Raw genomic sequence first — 20,306 nt, 5'->3', positions numbered from 1 at the left:
GTGAGTGCATGGATACAGATGATTGCCTTAAACATCTCAGAGATATTATGAGGTTAGATTTCGATCTGTGCCATGCAGTATGTTTTACAAGACTCAACCATCAAAGGAGGTTGTTGATGATTCTAATACTTAACAATGTATATAGAAGAACAGTTGTCAGTAATTACTTTGCACACTGATAACCTTGATCTATATTCCAGAAAACAGATGAAAGATTATTTATTTACATGCTGCTTACTCTATTCATAATGATAACTGGATGCCTGGCAAATGGAATGTGTAGTATAATTCATCAAGTTCAATTTATCATATTAAACATATTTTAAATGTTATATTTTTCAAGTATTGTAGTGGTGGTATTCTCTCTTGTTGCTTGAGTATGTTTTCCAAATATGATGTGAGAATTTAATACAGTCTGTAGCTTTAAAACCATGAAATTAAGTTATCAATACTTTTTATTATATTTATAAAATACATGCAGCATGATATAAATGATATAGCTTAACTTTCTCCAAAGACGTTTTACTTTTTGAGAGTTACAAAAATTATAAAAAAAAATTGGGGGGAGGGGGGTAAACTCACTCTGATGGATTGAGATGATATTTTGTAATTATGGCTTCTATACATATTTACTCATAGTTTATTTATCAAATGAAATTGCTACTTTCAGATATCAAATCTATATTTAACATTTTGTTCCAAAGGAAATCTGGGATCAAAGTGGATATTTATTTTAGTTATATGATAAATGTTTGTACAACCTAAAAAATTTTGGACAAGTTTTAAATTTAAAATTAATATGTACTTGACCAATTCACAAGTACATTTATTCAAATTGATAAAATCAACATTTGGTTGAACACTTTCTTTCTTTTCTTTTTTTGGTCATTGAAATAATTGAATATTAAACTTTTATAATTTGTATGCTGTTTAACTGAGTGTGTCTTGAGATTGAGAGCTTTACAGAGATAAGTTTGTTTGCACCCATTTACGTATTAAAAGTACATATTGTTTGTATTTGACAACACATGGAGATATGTATATAGAAACGTAAAGAAATCAATGTTTATGATTTATAATGGAATATTAAACAAAAGGTGGCATGTTTTAAAACATAGAGACATCCACCCAACAACACAATAAACACAATGAAGACCTGAAGAGGTCAACATAAGTCTAAATAGTTGAAAGTGCAGACTGTAATTGGTAACCTTTCTGAGGAAGGACAGTTTTAAATGAAATCATGAGAAACGTGACATTCGTTTAGTATCTAATTTTTTTTTTTTATAGAAGTACAGTTTTGCCAAAATATATTGGAAATATTAAATTGAATGTATTGTGGCAGTGCTACATGTTTGAAAAGAACATATTCCAATATAATCCATGTGAACACATTTTATACATCAATTTCCTTTAAAATGTTAAAATGTTTTTATAATTTGTCACAAACTTATTGTTAAGAGTTTATATGACAAGATTTCAAGAATTTATAAAACTAGTATGTTTGCAGGAAAAATAAACATGCTCTTTTCAATCAACCATATGTCACCATTCATGAAAAGCATTGAACGTCAAAAAAAGGGGGGTCCAACCCTGAAACCCCCCTCCCCCTTGTATTCACCGGTGCATTACGTTTGCGCGCATTACCATTACATTTGCGCGCAAAAATCATTACGTTTGCGCGCAGCTTTTGATTACAATTGCGCGCATTTTTTTGACAGGTAAACTCAGGTAAAATACAGGTAAAATAATACTTATTTATTTATAATTAGTTCAATTATTTACAAGTATAAGTACTCATTCCGTTAGTCTTGGTCCCCTACTCACCAACGATGAGGTGGGAGTGGGATTTCGAGCAAGATAAGTCCGTTTTATTATGCACAAGCACTAAATCCTAGAAAAATGTACAGATAAAAACGTTAAAATGATAAAACATAGCTAATCATAAAGGTAAAAGTATTGATAATTTCATATACTTTACATGTAGGTACGTGTCGAAACTCCATGTTTGTGCCTTAGTGTAACTTTACAAACTAACTTCAATTATTTACTTATTTTAAAAACGATCAATATTCGTTCAAATCCTTTTCACTCTGAAATATTCGCAATGGAGTATAAATGATGATAACTTTATAATTGGTTTTATAATTCAATATTAACAATATATAGTTTGAATTAAGAAATGTTTTCAAAATTAATAATTGATAGTCATATTTATTATGAAAATAAAAAAATATATAGTCAATTATAATTTAATTAAATTTTTATTTATATTTTTACCTGAGTTTACCTGTAAAATGAATGCGCGCAAATGTAATCAAAAGCTGCGCGCAAACGTAAAACATTTTAATCCCCAAATGCGCGCAAACGTAGTGCGCCCGTATTCACCACTGATTTTGATAGAGAATATGAGTCCAGGTTTCTGATGGTAATGGTTTAACAGTAATATAAATTTGTTTTTACATTAAAAAGTATATTTTTATACCTTTTATTTAAGCATACATTATCAAATATTCAGTATTTTAAGTGACTTAGATGAATCAATTTTATTTTTGTTTAAAATTGAACACAGTATGCTAAATGTATATCATACCACCAAGATTGTTATTAGGTTAACAAATTATTTATGGTTTGTCAACATTGACAGCAAACAATTATTTGATTAATTTGCTATTATTAATTCATTGTTAATAAAGGTTTAAATAAATTTAGGTCAGCAAAAGTTTGTTAGTTTTGGATTGACCTGGATTATAGTTTTAAGATACATGTATACACATGATGTGGTGTCCATTAGATCCGTAAACCATATATATATATTTAAGATATCAAGAATTGTACTCTATAGATTGGACCGCTACATTAAGTGTGATACTATTTCCTATTTCAAGGAAATTAAATATTAAAACTTAACTGATGAGTGAAGAGAAATATTGTAATGCACAAGATAAAATGATGATTATTTAGGCAAACTTTAATTTCCTTTCCAATTATCTGCTAAAAGACATTAGATATGTGTCTTCTCTATTCTTAATTATCTGCTAAAAGACATTAGATATGTGTTTTTTCCATGTTACATCATCAGGCAATTGTTGCCTTTTTTCTTGAGGTAACAAAAGCGGAATTAGAGAAGGTTAAGAAAATTGACTGTGCAATTAAAATTTTTACAAATAAAGATTAAGATCGGGTGAACTACACATTAATTATAGAATAATAATCAACAGTTCAAGGGAAGTTTTAATAGGCTTAGAATAAGAGAAAGTAATCTGTATAAATCTCCATCAACAGGAACACAGAAAAAAAATATAGATTTGTGTGTCAAAATTGTTGTATCTAATCAATTCACATTAGAAGTAATTTGGAAATTGCATTTAAACATAAGTTCAAAATACGTATAATGTACATCGCAGAACACTTCAGGATGAATCTTAAGAGTACACTGAGTTTAAGTTAAGTTAAAACTTTCCAGTTACCATCTCTGAAATATTTTTCTATCCACAGATATACATCTATTTCTAGCTTTATAAAGTTTGTGACAAGAATTTAAACATCACTATTATAACAAAATTTAATAAAGTAATGTAAGCATGTTTCTTTTAATATGCATGTGATAGGTTTTGTATCATTAACCTCTTTTAATGTAAGTATTTACCTGTAATGAATTCTTGATAAATATATCAGTTAAAGTACAATAAATGATGTTAATTCCTGATAGTATGTACAGGAAATCCTCTTCACACCCCTTTACACACTTATCATCACCACTGGCCTCTATAGTAATGAATGCCTAAAGCTTCAAGGTTGATCTCACTCAACTAGCACTTATAAACAATGTTTACATTAGAAACAGGGAATATTATATTGAATATAACAACTTTGTTTGCCTGATACAGGTAAAAGTGTAGATAAATGAAACTCCTATAAATAACCAGGTCATAAAGGTGGACTTGGTAAAGATGGATGTTACAGCCATTAAGATGCAATTTGAATATATTATCTTTTAAATGGATCTTTTAGTGTTTTACATGTGCTTTTAAATTGTTGTTATCTTTCTTTCTGAATTTCATGGATATTAGGGGAATATATATTGGCAATAATGAATTATATATTGTTCCATTTCTGTATTTTTTGTGGTGATTAAATTTCTAAATGTAAAAAAATATGATTTTTTTGGTTTTTATTTTAGTTATAAGAAAAAACAAATCACGTGTGCCTTGTTCTCATAGTAAATGTAACAAATTGAAATTTGATAAATCATACTAAACATTCTGCTAAAAACATAGATGAATTAAGAAAACAAAATGATAACAAATGAGAAATTTCTTGAAATCAAAGATTGACTAAAGTACTAACAGATTGATTAACTAAAATACAAGATATTTAAGAAAAAACAAATCAAGATTCTGTGGATCCTATACAAGTTCAAAGTACACTTAATGCAGCAAGACTATTAAAACTTCAACTTTAAGCGTCCTCTTTTATTTATCTTGTAAGAACTGAAAAAAGTATCTTGCTCGAGATGAAAATGTATATTCTGCCCGACAAAATGCAGGAAGAATGGTGTACAGATCAATGAAAATGAATACATATATTTCAATTGTAAAAGTCTCCTGCTCTAAGGACGTAAATAAAATAATTGCCCCTGCATCTGCTTAAATTTGCATTTTTTTAAACAATTTGTGATGTCAGAAAAGATTTTGTATCTTCATAGCAGTATTTTGATAGTATTTTCTGTGTAATCTAGGAAACTCCCTTTAAGGTTATCACAGGAAAGTCATTTTATTGATATCTTAGTATACGGTATTGCCATATGAACAGTCCACAAAAACTCTACAGAAAACTAAAAAATGAGTAACCATATCCTACCAAAAATCTAGTGTACCAGAAAGGTAAGCAATTTCTGGTCAACGACTGGCACCTGTCATGTTAATCCTTTCAAGTAACAATTTGTTGATAAGTCTAATTCAGTTATGTCATTATCATCAAAATAAGGATGGAATTGTCTAAGATAAAGTCAGACAATGCCTAAATGGAATAGGAATTTTTGGAATACTATAATATTTTCTTATCATTGTAGGCGTCATTTCCTTGCATCAACCCCAAAAAGAAAGAGAAGAAAAGAAGTTATGAAAACTCTGGAATAGTTCATCTGACTTCATTTAAGGTATAAATATCTATTCTTCATGTATTTTATAAACACCGTATGTATTATTAAACATTTCATAACAGTAAAACAAAGCACAAATTAAAAAGAAACACAATATTTTTATAGAAACAAAAGAGTTGGGGGAATTGAGGTGTTTTCACTCGGTGTGATTCAGAATTTTCTTTTCATAGTAGGTTCAGTAATTAAAACTTGTCTGTTTTCAATGAAAGGAAATGTTGAATAAAGAATTACTTACATAATTTATGAAAATAATATCCATGTTTTTGTTGAATTGTTACTTGTGGTCCAATAATTAACACATTGGCAACAGTCCTCTGTCAACTAACAAATTTTTCCTAATTCTGCATATATCTAGATACACATTTTCTGATTTTAACTACTTTTTCCAGCTGGAGAGAAATCCATCTTTCTTAGAATTTATATATGGAGGAATGCAGGTTAATTTTACAGTAAGTATAACAGTATTTACTATTGATAACACATACCAGTATTATATATGATAATCTTATTTGAATTAAGTGTATTTTTCTTCTAAATAACTAGCAGTGATTACTAAATTAATATTATTAAAAAAAATAGGACAAATGATAGATTTTTATACGACCGCAAAAATTAAAAAAAATTTGGTCATATATTGGAATCATGTCCTCAGCATGGGTTGCTTAGGCGGCGTCATCACCGTCCGAAAACAGATGGTTTCCAGATAATAACTTTAGTACATTATAAGTAAATAGAAATCAATAAAATTTTAACACAATGTTTATAACCACATAGGAAGGTTGGGATTGATTTCGGGGGTTATGGTCCCAAAGGTTTAGGAATTAGGGGCTAAAAAAGGGGCCCAAATAAGCATTTTTGTAGTTTCCAGTCAATAACTTGTGTTTAAGTGCAAAAATCTCTCTGAAATTATACCACAAGTTTCCATACTACAAAGTGATGGTTATGGGAGGAGGGGGTGGGGTTATGGCTCAAATGATTAAGCAATTAGGGACAAAGAAGGGGGGAAACAAGGGTTTTTCTGGTTAAAGGACAATTTAGACAATTTAAAAGCAGTGTAAGGGAGGTAATCTAATTCCATTTAATGAATACTTTAAATATATGTTTGATTACCTCCCTTACACTGGTCGAAAATTGTGTATAAAGAAATGATGATTGTCTTGAGATGTGTAGCTGTAAATTAATTTTTAACCATGACTGTATGTCATTTTATATTTTAGTATTTTATGATGTATTTAAATGAGTAGTTATTGTTGCAAAATCCATTAGAAATTTGAATTGAGATTATTTTTGGAATAAGTGAAAGGGGAAGGTGAAAAAAATGATTGGTGGGGGTACAATTTTTCTCATTTCAGAAATTAAAAAGATAATTTCTTCTTTATAATTTTTATTGCCAAATTGGAGTTTTTACCCAAACTTCACGGTCCACTAAACATAGAAAATGATAGTGCGAGTGGGGCATCCGTGTACTGGGGACACATTCTTGTTTTAAGTTCATTAGACCCCATTCATTCTGTGTCAGAAACCTATGCTGTGTCAACTATTTAATCACAATCCAAATTCAGAGCTGTATAAAGCTTGAATATTGTGTCCATACTTGCCCCAACTGTTCAGGGTTCAGCATCTGGTTTAAAGCATGGTATAAACATAGCAACCAGCTACCTATAGGAAAAAGCCAATCAACCAAAACAACCACCATGTCTAATGATAGTGAATAAGTGTAAAATGCATTAGAACTGATCAAAATTTCAAGATCAATGAACTCTCCATTACCAAAAAACTTATCAGATGACTCTAGAAGATTTGTATGCCCCACACCTACGATAGTAGAGGGGCATTATGTTTTCTGGTCTGTGCGTCCGTCTGTCCCGCTTCAGGTTTAAGTTTTTGGTCAAGGTAGTTTTTGATGAAGCTGAAGTCCAATCAACTTGAAACTTAGTACACTTGTTGCTTATGATATGATCTTTCTAATTTTAAAGCTAAATTAGTCTTTTGACCCCAATTTCACAGTCTACTGAACATAGAAAATGAAAGTGGGAGTTTCAGGTTAAAATGAAACTGAAGTCCAATCAACTTGAAACTTAGTACACTTGTTGCTTATAATATGATTTTTCTTATTTTAAAGCCAAATTAGACTTTTGACCCCAATTTCACGGTCCATTGAACATAGAAATGAAAGTGGGAGTTTCAGGTAAAAAGTTTTTGGTCGAGGTAGTTTTTGATGAAGTTGAAGTCCAATCAACTTGAAACTTAGTACACATGTTCCTTATGGTATGATCTTTCTAAATTTAATGTCAAATTAGATTTTTTACCCTATTTCAGGGTTCATTGAACATGGAAATGATAGTGCGAGTGGGGCATCTGTGTACTTTGGATACATTCTTGTTTTTTACTAATTTTCAAGTTGGTGCCTCGGTTTTCTCCAAAATTATAATAGTACTGTGCAAACTGTATGAAGCAAGAATGAACAGCTATACAAGATCTACATCAATGCTGATATAAGGCCATCATATGACCTAAACCAAAGGAGGATTCGTAAAGAGTTATTACCCTTTCTATTATCTTGAAAACTATAACAGAAAAGTAGAATCATGACAAAACAAAATTATCTGAATGCCCCATTGTATTTGACAGTCTTTTGTATAAACATAATAAGCAGAAAGTGCATTGATTTTTCAGGTAGGAGTAGATTTTACAGCTTCTAATGGTGATCCCAAAACAGCTAATTCTTTACATTACATCAATCCATATCAACCTAATGAATATCAACAAGCCATACAAGCTGTGGGGGCAGTATGTCAAGATTATGACACGTATGTACTCTACTTCCATACTTTGACATGTATGTTTTAAGCCTTCTATTGTCTTACCTCAAATGATGTATTATTTTGTGATTAGGTCAGTTGATGGGGAACCACTAGTGGAAGTGTAATGGTATTTGGAATGCAGTTGTATTAGCATTGTCACATCTCATTATCATGGAATTATTTGGTCCCAACCCTCATGGTCTTTAGATATTGAAAGTTTTGGATAGGTTACATGTTAAAGTTTGTGATTCGACCACTAATATTAAGTCAATGATATTAATATTTGGTATGCAGTTGTACAAAAATGAATTAGCATTTGCAAGTCTCATTTCTTAGGATTTAATCTGACCTTGACCTCCTTATTGAGGGGGATAGGACCTTCATCTGGACTCCAGGATCAGGTGTTTTTTAAGCTCAGGATTTCAGGATTGACCCTTTTGGGATTCAGGAATTCTTTTTTTAATTTCAGTATGTCAAGATTTACATTTTAAATTCGAGACGTCAGGATTTCATGTTTTTAAGCCCGGGATTTCGGGATCAGGACCCCCTCATTATTATTATTCAATTTTATCATAAAAATATATAAGCAGGCAACACATTTCATCAAGTGCACTCTTGCTGTTTATTTAAGGTGCTGATGATTTTACTATAACACAAGGTTTATCAAAATTTATGAAATTTTTATCATTCATCTCTAAGAAAACTTTTAAAAAATCAATCATATTCTTGCAATATACCCTCATTTTGGGCTTTTAAAGGTATTGTTTATTGTTGAGCCTGCCACTTATGTCGCAGAAAGCTCGACATGGGGATAGTGATCCAGCGGCGGCGGCGTTAACTAACTTCTTAAAAGCTTCATATTTTAGAAGGTGGAAGACCTGGATGATTCATACTTTGTATATGGATGCCTTATGTTACGAAGTTTCCGTCAGTCACATGTCCAATGTCCTTGACCTCATTTTCATGGTTCAGTGACTACTTGAAAAAAAAGTTCACATTTTTTGTAATGATAAATTCTCTCTTATTATAAGTAATAGGATAACTATATATGGTATGTGAGTACCTTGCAAGGTCCTCATGCCCGTCAGACAGTTTCCACTTGACCTCGACCTCATTTCATGGATTAAGTTTTGGTTTTCAAGTCCATATCTCAGATACTATTAGCAATAGGTCTAGTATATTCAGTGTATGGAAGGACTGTAAGGTGTACATGTCCAACTGGCAGGTGTCGTCTGACCTTGACCTCATTTTCATGGTTTAGTGGTTATAGTTAAGTTTTTGAGTTTTGGTCTTTTTTTTCTTATACTATATGCAAAAGGTCAACTATATTTGGTGTATGGAAATATTTTATGATCTATATGTCAGTCGTGCAGGTTTTATTTGACCTTGACCTCATTTTCATGGTTAATTGCTCAGTGTTAAGTTTTTGTGTTTTGGTCTGTTTTTCTTAAACTGTAAGCAATAGTTCAACTAAATTTGTTGTATGAAAAAATTGTAAGCTGTACATGCCTACCTGGCATGGTTCATCTGACCTTGACCTTATTTTCATGGTTCATTGGTCAATGTTTAGTTTTCTTGGTTAATGTTAAGTTTGTGTGACAGTTGTAATAAAAATTTATCTTTAGGACTATCAACATAATATCAATGATTAGTAAAGAAGGCGATACATTTCAGCGTGTGCACTCTTGTTGAATTAATGTACAAAATTTTCTAAACTTGGATTTCTTATATTTTAGGGACAAAATGTTTCCAGCTTTAGGATTTGGTGCACAGATTCCTCCTGAAATGAAGGTTTCCATGGAATTTGCATTGAATTTTAATGCTACTAATCCATATTGTGCAGGTAGAACTTTAGAAACAAAAATTGGGCAAATGGTACACTGTTTTCAATATAGCAGATCTGATGGAAAGGCAACAAAGTACATTTCAACCTTAAAATTATAGGAATATAGAGAATTTTCATGACCCATAGTTTATGAATTTTAGATGTAAAATTTACTAAATTTATTTGGAAAAATATTATATGTAGGTGACTTTTCTAATGTGGACCATATATGTGTAAATTCAGCATTTTATTAAGTTTTGTAGAAATTCAGGTGTAAATACACTTTACAAGAAGACCTATTTTTCAGAATTTTAAGTGAGTTGCAAAAAAGTTCAAATTTATCTCCAGATGCTACAATATTGAACAACAACCCTTGTGCTTGTATGAAGGATTTTTTTTTCCTTGATTTTGCTTTAGATAATTAATGGTACTGAGCATGTCATTTCACATGTAGTCCTGTTATGTAGATTTACAATTTAATTTTATATTTTGATTATACTTTGGTTAAATAAGGGAACCAAGAGTATAATGTATTTGTATATTTTTTTCCTTTCAGGAATACAGGGCATTTTAGATGCTTATACCAACTGCATACAACAGATTCGTCTTTATGGACCAACAAATGTTTCACCAATAATATATCATGTTGCCAGGTTTGCTGAAGCAGCCCAAAAAGAGGAGGCAACAAAAGGGGCTCATGTAAGGATAGACTTTATAGATAAGATGCTTGTCGAGGGTTGCTTTATAACTCTTATTATTATTGTTAATGTCATTATCCTTATCCAGTTTATTGAACTTGGCATGATTTCATTGTTCTGGGAACTGTAATAAAGTTTTTTTCAAGAGATTTGTTCTAATCCATACTGTGACATCCTGAAGCTTCCCAGATTTTAATGACCGCAAAACATTTTGTATCCCATCGTTGTCATTGTCCGCGTTGTCAGAAGAGAGTTGTTGTCTGGACAATAACTTTAGTATTAGTAAATAGAAATCTTTGATATTTAAACACAGGGTTTAAAACCACAAAAGAAAGGTTGGGATTGATTTTGGGGGTTAAGGTCCTAACAGCTTTTCTACCTCAGGCATAGATTACCTTAGCTGTATTGGCAACTCTTTTAGGAATTTGGATCTCAATGCTCTTCAACTTTGTTCTTTATTTGGCTTTTTTAACTTTTTGGATACGAGCGTCTTCAATGAATCTTTTGTAGACAAAAACGCGTGTCTGGCATATATAGAAAATTTAGTCCTGGTATCTATGATTAAGTTTATTTAGGAATTAGGGGCCAAAAATAGGCTAAAAAAGTAATCTTTCTAGTTAGCAGACAATTACTTGTGTTTAAGTTTGAATCTCTCTGAAATTATACCACAAGTTTCCATACCACAAAGGGAGGGTTTGGATTGACTTTAGGAGTTTATGGCTCAATCTGTTTGGGAATTGTGGGCAAAAAAGGGGGAAAAGCAAGGGTTTCTTGGTTGATGGACATTTAGGACAATTCTAAAGAAGTGTAAGGGAGGTAATACAAATACATTTCAAGTAAAATGTTGTGTATGTTTAGATTTACTTCCCATGTATATTATGTTTTCAGAAATGTTGTATTGTCAATTTATTTTTCTCTAAATTACTATTAATTATTATGATTTTAGCCATGATTATGTATATCATTTTCTATTTTAAGACTTTAATTATTTATTTAAATGGGTAATTGTGGTTGCAAACTCCATTCGAAATTTAAATTGAGATTATGGCCATATTTTGAGGGAAAGATTTTTTTTGGGGAAAAGGAGAGGTGAAAAAAAAATGGGAGGACACTATTTTTTCTCATTTCAGATTTCCAAAAATAAATAAATAAAAGTTTCTTCAAATACTTTTTTGGAAAAATATAGGGGGTGTAACATCATAGTGTATTGCACAAAAGTAAAAAAAGGGGTATACATTTTTTTTTGGGGTGGTGGGGAGGGGGGGGGGTGTTCAATTCGCAACAGCATAGTGTATTGTGCAAAAGCAAGAAACTGTTTATATAAATTCAAATCATATAACCAATTATAAGTTCTTCTTACAATTATTCTGTGTCAGAAACCTATTATGTGTCAAATATTTAATTACAATCCAAATTCAGACCTGTATCAAGCATGAATATTGTGGCCTTTTTTGCTCCAACTGTTCAGGGTTGGACCTCTGTGGTCGTATCTAGCTGTGCTCAGTGAAACAATTTATTCAAATATGTTTGGAATCTATACTTTAATATATGCTGTTTCAACAATTTTTGATTTGAGCACGTCTGGCGTAAATCAAATTTCAATCCTGGTATCTATGATGAGTTTATTTATATAAAAGGGATCCTTTGTGAACTTCAGTTATTTTAATCATTTCATTTGAAATTGTACATGATCATGATTATATGGTTACTATTGTCCAATACCTTTTGTATTATTATAAATAAATATTGGTCATTGATATGTGTTTTGCAGTGCTATTCAAGCTAATGATTAGTAAAACAATGTGCAGGTAGATCAGCTACCGGTATATGATAAATTCACTGTCATTCATGACTTTATTTCAGGCCTATTTTGCTCTACTGCTACTGACAGATGGAGTGATCACAGATATGGATGCCACTCGTCAAGCTATTGTATATTGTTCTGGTCTTCCCATGTCACTGATCATTGTTGGAGTGGGTAACGCTGACTTTGCTGACATGAACTTTCTTGATGGTGATGATGGTGTTCTGAAAGGCCCAAATGGTCAGCCAGCTCAGCGAGATATTGTACAATTTGTACCTTTTAGAGACTTTAAAAGAGTAAGCGGGAATGATCCAAACGTATGTTTAGCATGTTATTGTCTGCACATACAATGAAATCTGTCTTATAAGTAATGATAAGTAATGTTCTGTATTTTGAAAAAAATATTCATTTAATTTTTAGAATTTTAATGTTGAAGGTTTTGGACTAAATTTTTATGCAGAGAATTCAGGCAGATTTCAATGTATGCAGCTGTTTGTCTTTCCATCTGTGTGCTTAAAACCTGATATTTTATCTGCTAATTTTGGTGTAAGGGTCTGCATTAAACCAATTATAAATTTTTGATATTTTTTAGTTTTGTTTTTTTTAGAATGGGAGTTATTCACATGACAACTTTTGGGAGGAGAACCTTGTCCCTTTATATGTACATTCAATGAAAATAATATCAATTTACCTGACACAGCTTTACACCAATTCAGCTATATTGTAAATATTCTATTTTAATCTTTTTTTTTGCATGATTTTTACCTGATATCATTTGACTGATCTTTTTACAAATGTGTGTATATTTTGATCTTTATGAACTTGCATTTTTTAAAGTATGAAATCATGGCAGAATCTAAAGCTATGTTCTCGTCACTATACTTTAAAGCTGTTGATCTTTTTCTGTAACATATATTTTTTTTTACTTTGTTCAATATTTGGTAACTGAGGTAATCATTGGGTCAATATTGCACAATTTAAGGGACAAAATTATCATTTTGAAAACAAAAACATTATGTCTCCCTGTTGCAACTGAAAGAAGTTAACTATGATAATGGGGAAGAAGGGATGATGTTTTAGAGATAGACATAGACCGTTTTTTCCAGGTTTTCCAGTTTGAATGGTTTTACACTAGTAATTTTTGGGGCCCTTTATAGCTTGCTGTTCGATGTAAGCCTAGGTTCTGTGTTGAAGACCATACCTTAACCTATAATGGTTTACTTTTATAAATTGAGACTTGGATGGAGAGTTGTCTCATTGGCACTCATACCACAGCTTCCTTATCTATAGAACTAGATCTAAATACATGGGATGCATTGAATTTTTGTGAGAAAAAAAATATTTTCCATTAATTTTTAAATGGCTGTTGACATATGTCTACAGCTACTATTTGAGAGTGTACAAAATAGCATTGTTTCAAGTTGTATCACAATATGAAAATTAGTGTTGTTTACAACCTTTGCCTCAATAGGAAGATAAAAGACACTTATGGGATAAGTATTCTTACCAGAACTTTTGCAAAGAAATTGCAATATATTCCTGTAAAGTGTTGAATGACATTTGGTACATAAAAATGACAACAGATTGTTTTTGTGAAATTGTCAAAGTTTACTACAACCACTCTCTAAGTAAATTGTGCATATTAACCAGAATACTTTCTTTTTAACTTAAGTTATCCCATATATTTAAAATACTATAATGTCTCACCTATTACTAATCTATTGTAGCTAATAATCCTTGTTCTCACTATAATGTTTTTTCATTGTTTACATTTTAAATTCCACTGGCAGTACACTACAAAGCACTTACTGAAATCAAATTTATTAATCTCATATTTTTGTTAATATCATATTTATAAATGCACATAATCATTTCTTATTTTACTATAAAGTATTTAAAGTATATTCAGACTTATACATCCTTTGATCCTGTATTAAATATAGATAAAGGGACATGTTGAATACATGACAATAAAAAGCAAACAGAAAAGAAGAAACACATTTTTGTTTATTTCTTTTCATCAATGAAACAAACCACAGAAATGACAAATCACATTCATGCTTATTCTTTTTTTATTGAAGACAAATAGAAACAACTGCAATAAAAATAATTGATGTAGGGATATTTACATTATAGAATTGAATTTGTTTATTGTAAGGTTTGTAGAGAAATATCTAATAGTTTTCTTGTTATTTTATACTGTACAGCTTCGAGTAAGTATAAATGAATGAAACATTTTTGTAATCAGATGAACCTTATCACTTTTTTGGAATCAGCAATACTTGACCCAGGTTTATACCCCCTGTTGACTTAAACTATTGATGTCATTCAACAATCACTTTTTCAAATGTTGTATCAAACATCTTTTTTCATGATGTCAAAATTTTACAGCAAAGTCTGTATTTTCAAGTAGCGGACGAATAGCAATAAGGTGGAGTGATATTATAGCAATACAGTCTAACCTGCCTAATCCTACAACTGAGTATTCCAAACACATTTTCATGGTCCCAAAATATGCTTATCCTTGCAGAAAAAAATCTGAGCATCCCACATTTTTTTTTGGTCCCTCAATGTGTGGGATAACACTGTATAAGAATTTTCTAAAAGTTTTCCTTTGTCAGATAGCTATGGAAAGTCATCTTACATTCTAACTACACATCTTAAGGTGGTACCTAACACTACAGGGAGATTGCTCAATGTTTTAATCATGTTGTATTGTTAAGGAAATATTAAGCTTCCCAGTGATCAAAATTAGTGTTTGTTAAACTGCTATATAACCAATGAAATTTTTAGTCAAGGTGTTAGGTACCACCTTAATCTGTTAAAAAATACTTTCTTTTGCAGGCATCAGCAGCTGAGTTAGCAAAGCAGGTGTTGGCAGAGGTTCCACAACAAGTAGTTAAATATTACTCAATGAGGAAAATGTTGCCAAATGTTCCACAAAAATAAGACAGCAATACTTATCAATGAAGAAGCAGAGCAATTATAAGTGTCTAATAAGTTTGTTGAACAATTTGTTGATTGTTATTTGTTGAATCTGTTTTGAAAGCTTATTGCAAATGTTATAATGGAAGCCTGAATCATTACCTCTTACCTCTTACCTTTATGATTATGAGGTAAATCCTATAGAATGAAATAGCAATCTGTCTTATTACCTCTGTCATTTTTATGGTGCAAAAATTTATATACCATCATTGTCGTATAGCAAGTTATGGAATTATATGGTATATTTTTGGGACTAGTCATTTCATTTTTTAAATGTCTGACATAATGGCTTCTATAGTTGATTTTATATCTCTTAATGTTTTCTCTTAACATTATATTGTTTCTGCCCTATTGTTTGTATTTTGAACTTCCTGGCTTAATTAGCCATTCACATAATAGATCTGAGATAAGAAAGTGTTTTTTTTGTAAGAATCTTTTAACCATTTTACAAGTTTATGTTAGGTGGATGTGCCATATTCTGCCTGCTCAGGCCTATGATTCAACATGCCATAATTGTGGTAAATGATGTTAACTATGACATTGTATGTATATTGCAATGTTATTTATAAACAGTTCTTGTAGTTCTTCAAATTTCCTCAATCTTTATTCTTTATTTCATTTATCACTCTGATGCTACTTACAGACCTATTTTTTTATATTGCTTTGTTATCTATTTTTTGAAAGTGCTTGGTTACTTTTTGCGTTAGTGCTTTGTTATAATTATTCAAAGTGGCATTATTTCTTTTTTTCTGTTGATTTTATTAATAAAAAGTGTTCAATATAAAGATTGCATTTATCCTTCTTGATACTTTTTGCAATCATACTGTTAATTTGTGTAAAAGACGTATAAATATTGAGATATTTTCTTGCCATTATAATGTAACCAATCAAACGGTATCATTTGATATGTTGTTTTTTTTTTAATATTAAGCATACTTGAACAAGAGGGAATCAAATATACTAAAAAGGTGAAAATATTCCTATACAAGTTGAAGGACAAAGAAAACAATAAATGTTAAAATATTGTAAAATCTATTGATTCTAAAATATCATTTGACGAAGTTAGAAATCAATATCAGAAGAAAACAAAAAAATTACATATGTATCCAGTAAGTTGTTGCCAAGATGTTCATTTCTTTAAAAACATTTTTTTTGTAGATGGTAATATTTAAATAATAATGGGTCCAAGTAATTTTGAATATTTATTGTAAATTGTATTTTTATATCAATTGATATCTTATTTACTTATCTATTTGGGTTTCCTTTTATAGTAAAGCGTATTTTCATATATATAAGTTGAAATAAGTTCTAGTACATGTAGTTCTTTTTGGGCTTCCTTTACAAGTATACAGCTTAGTGATAGGTGGCAGTTTATTTTTATGCTATATATCTTTATTGGCATGTATGTCATGTAGGTTAGGTACAGTTAGTGACAAGTTTTGTAAAAGTTATTATTCTGTTAGGTCATTTACTCATCTTTTTTACAATTTAATCATTTAAACCACATTTTTTTTGTTAAAATTTGATACCATATCATGTATATATTTTGTATTATGCTGAACTGCTTTACAGCACATGTTTTCTACTAATCTTATTTTATTCTAAGGAACAAGGTAGATTGAGATTAATTATTTAACACCTTTCAGAGTATTTTGTTAAAAAGAAGTAAATAGAATTTATACCAAACCTAAGGAAATTATGTCATGTTTAAGTTTGGTAAAGAGTTCAGAAAAGACTTGTTTCACTGTTGTATGAGGCTCCCGCAGGGTCAAATACGACCTGCGACCTATGGGCTTTTAGAGGGACTTCCGACCTGAGGGCCTCCAAAAACGACCTGCGACCTGTAAAATTTAGAAAAAAAAACCTCCGACCGACTTCCGTCCTCTGTGTTGGGGAAAAAAAAGACCTGCGACCTGTACATTTCCCTTAAAAACGACCTCTCGTCGAATTTAAAAGCGACCTTGCGACCTGAGGTACCTTGTGGGAGCCTCTTGTATGTAACAAATAAAACCATACCAGATCAGATTAGAAATTCAAATGTTTGATTCTGGATATTTGGTTGAGAAATGTAATCAATGTAACCACATAATATATACTGCTGTTACGTTATATGTTAGAAATGCTTATTTCACCAATAGCAAACTCATATGTTATCTGTAACGGCAGCTTTGTAATATTTGTATACACTTCAGGAATTCTAGGGTTAAAAATTTACTATGTTATATGCAAAATGTTATGAAAATATGCTAGCTGTGCAATAGATGGATGTAACTTTTGTCTGTTTTTCTTTATTTATTGAATATTTAGTAATAGAAACTAATTTTAAAGTCTATAAATAAATATCACAATATTGAAAGTTCCTTATTACTTTAAAAAGTTATAGATGATATGGGTCTTTTTGTGAGAATCATTCGTTTAATTTATTTAGATGATGGGGATAAGCATGACATCTTTACAATAACTCTGTACTGGTTGATACTTTAATCTGAAAAAAAAAACCGTCGTATACTCATTATTTGTATTTAGGTTTGAGTTAGTTTTCAGTAACTGCAAGTACTCTTATATCCGTACTTTGCGCCCAATGTTTTTAAGTTAGTTGGTATGTTTTGCTACTATAGTACCAATATATGAGTTAAACCATTTGCAAATGATTTTTAAATGTTCTTTTTAGACTGGATATATTATGGTATATGATTTATGACTTGAACAGTGGTATACTACTGTTTCCTTTATATACCAATATCCATTTATTGGTCTGTCCTTCAAACACTTTGTACGATAAGTCAAGTTTGTTTCATCTGAATTCTCATGTAATTTTAAGACAGAAGAAAGCTCCCTTTTAATTTAGAAAATTTTCTGCTTTATCATTCCAGAGTAACATAACTTGAACAATTTGAATTATTGCAAGTTTTAACATAAAGGGAACTCCAGTATGCCTAAAATTGAAAATGGAAATGGGGAATATGTCAAAGAGACAACAACGCGACCAAAGAGCAAACAACAGCCGAAGGCCACCAATGGGTCTTCAATGCAGCAAGAAAAATCCCACACCCGGAGGTGGTCCTCAGCTGGCCCCTAAATAAAATTGTGTACTAGTTCAGTGAAAATGGACGTCACACTAAACTCCAAAACATATAAATGAACTAAAATTAAAAAACATACAAGACTTACAAAGGCCAGAGGCTCCTGACTTGGGACAGGCGCAAAAATGTGGCGGGGTTAAACGTTTTATGAGATCTCAACCCTGCCCCTATACCTCTAGCCTATGTAGAAACACATAGTAATACGCACAGTAAAACTTGGTTCAAAAGAAGTCTGAGTCCAATGTCAGAATAGGTAACAAAAGAAACTAAGCAAAATGACAATGATGCATAAATGTGTCCATTTGTGATGGTTGAGAAAGTCTTAAATATAAATAAAGGTCTTTTTGATATCAGAATCTAATAGAAATACGACGAAAAAGACCCTTCAATTCTGAAACAGCATAAACATAACTAAATAAATATTGATATATGTACAGTTATGAGTACTCATGATTCCACATCATGTCGATACTGTTAACATATATCTTGGCATTGCACAAGGTCATGCGTTTATATGACTGTTTATGACCTCTGCTAAATCCGTTGGATGTGTCCTGGTTGGTAGTTAAGCCTGGGAGAACATGATTTATTCATTAGTTGTTATTGACTTTGAACTGGCTTTCATTAACGGCGAATACTCTTATTAGTCCTGCTGATTCGTGCATATTTTCTAAAGAATTGTGGGTTTGATGATAAAAACATGTAACTTTGCACCAGGGTAAACATGTATATTGTGGTCAATTCAGGCTATGGACCCACTCTGAAAAATTCAAAATGGCGGAATTTTTCAAGATGGCGGACAAGTGCTATAAATTTCACTAATTTGTAAAAAAAAAAAGCAAAATAATTTGAATCTAAATCTTCTGAAAGTGTTAATGCATCTGAAAAATTTAAGATAATGACACTTTTCCTGTTTCATCAAAACTAATTGGTCTTTTTAGAACATGAAAATAATATATATAAAATATGTATAAATTACTTCTATGTTTCAGAAGATCTTTTGTAGTAGATGGATTTGGAATGAAATCTTAAACGTCAAATTTTCTTTCATCAATTTTATACCTTTTCACTGCTTTTGATTGGCAATATGAATCGCACAGCATGTACATGTGATGTATACTAGTCTATTGCTTGTTTGATGTACATTCTCCTTTTATCATTTTAACTGTTACTGAGAAACATAAATCTTATAGAACAAAATAAAATTAATTTTAATTTGTCTCTCTCCTTTCAGAAGTTTCTATCGGGAAATATATTTAATTTTATACTTGAACATTTATGTAAAATTTGTATTAAAAAGGAAACTTATTTTAATTATTGTTCTGTTAAGGTAAAGTTTACGGAGAGCTGTCTCATTGGAACTCATACCAACTCATCCCCGGAAATCTTCTTGCATTTATATTGTACATGTATTTGCAGAATTTTTAAATTTTTTATTTATCGAATGAATGAGATAGTTGGAATCGTTAAAATTTAGTATTATACATGCAAACAGATGCCTGCGACCCCGTTTTGATTAGCATGTTTTCTAAAGATATCCGTGTGAAGTTCACCAATTTTTGCTTGATAGTACATTTTTGTGTACTGGTGTAACACCACTAATTCAGGCCCGGCCAGAAAGCACATACCAGAAAGTAGTACATATTTAACACAAAATAGTTCCTACGCATGAGTGTAACTTTCAAAATATGTAGAATATTTAGGTATTTTTGGTATCAAATGAAAGCTGAAGGACTGGTGATCATTGTAGAACACTTTTGGACTTTTAATTTTGAATAGTAAAAAAACTGCACCAAATTTTAAAAAGAGGGTACATTTTGTCTGTTTGTCAGATCTGAAGTACCTGTTTTGGTACATCTGAAGTTCCGGGAACCAGTTCTTTCTTATATGCAATGTAAGGTATGTTGATTTTTTCAGTACAAGACACCATAAAGTGTTGCTTT

At 30.9% G+C, this 20,306-nt stretch overlaps 1 protein-coding gene across 8 annotated transcripts in view; it reads left to right on the top strand.

The window, feature by feature from the left end:
* The window catches only part of LOC139523865 (copine-3-like), a 41,781-nt gene extending 24,145 nt beyond the window's left edge, over nucleotides 1–17,636 (top strand). For 4 of the 8 annotated variants that reach the window (XM_071318226.1, XM_071318229.1, XM_071318228.1 and 1 more), the window contains exons 9-15: nucleotides 5,075–5,161; nucleotides 5,554–5,613; nucleotides 7,841–7,974; nucleotides 9,705–9,811; nucleotides 10,350–10,492; nucleotides 12,355–12,591; nucleotides 15,140–17,636. In XM_071318226.1, coding sequence (XP_071174327.1) covers nucleotides 5,075–5,161; nucleotides 5,554–5,613; nucleotides 7,841–7,974; nucleotides 9,705–9,811; nucleotides 10,350–10,492; nucleotides 12,355–12,591; nucleotides 15,140–15,244 — 873 coding nt within the window. In that variant the 3' untranslated portion in view covers nucleotides 15,245–17,636. Of the gene's footprint in view, nucleotides 1–5,074; nucleotides 5,162–5,553; nucleotides 5,614–7,840; nucleotides 7,975–9,704; nucleotides 9,812–10,349; nucleotides 10,493–12,354; nucleotides 12,613–15,139 lie in introns of all 8 variants that reach the window. The other 4 variants (XM_071318222.1, XM_071318223.1, XM_071318225.1 and 1 more) reach the window with 1 other exon arrangement.
* Nucleotides 17,637–20,306: the final 2,670 nt, after the last annotated feature.

This window comes from Mytilus edulis, chromosome 5 (assembly GCF_963676685.1).
Source record: "Mytilus edulis chromosome 5, xbMytEdul2.2, whole genome shotgun sequence".
NCBI classification, from domain to species: Eukaryota; Metazoa; Mollusca; class Bivalvia; order Mytilida; family Mytilidae; genus Mytilus; species Mytilus edulis.
This window is presented reverse-complemented; position numbering and strand designations above follow the sequence as displayed.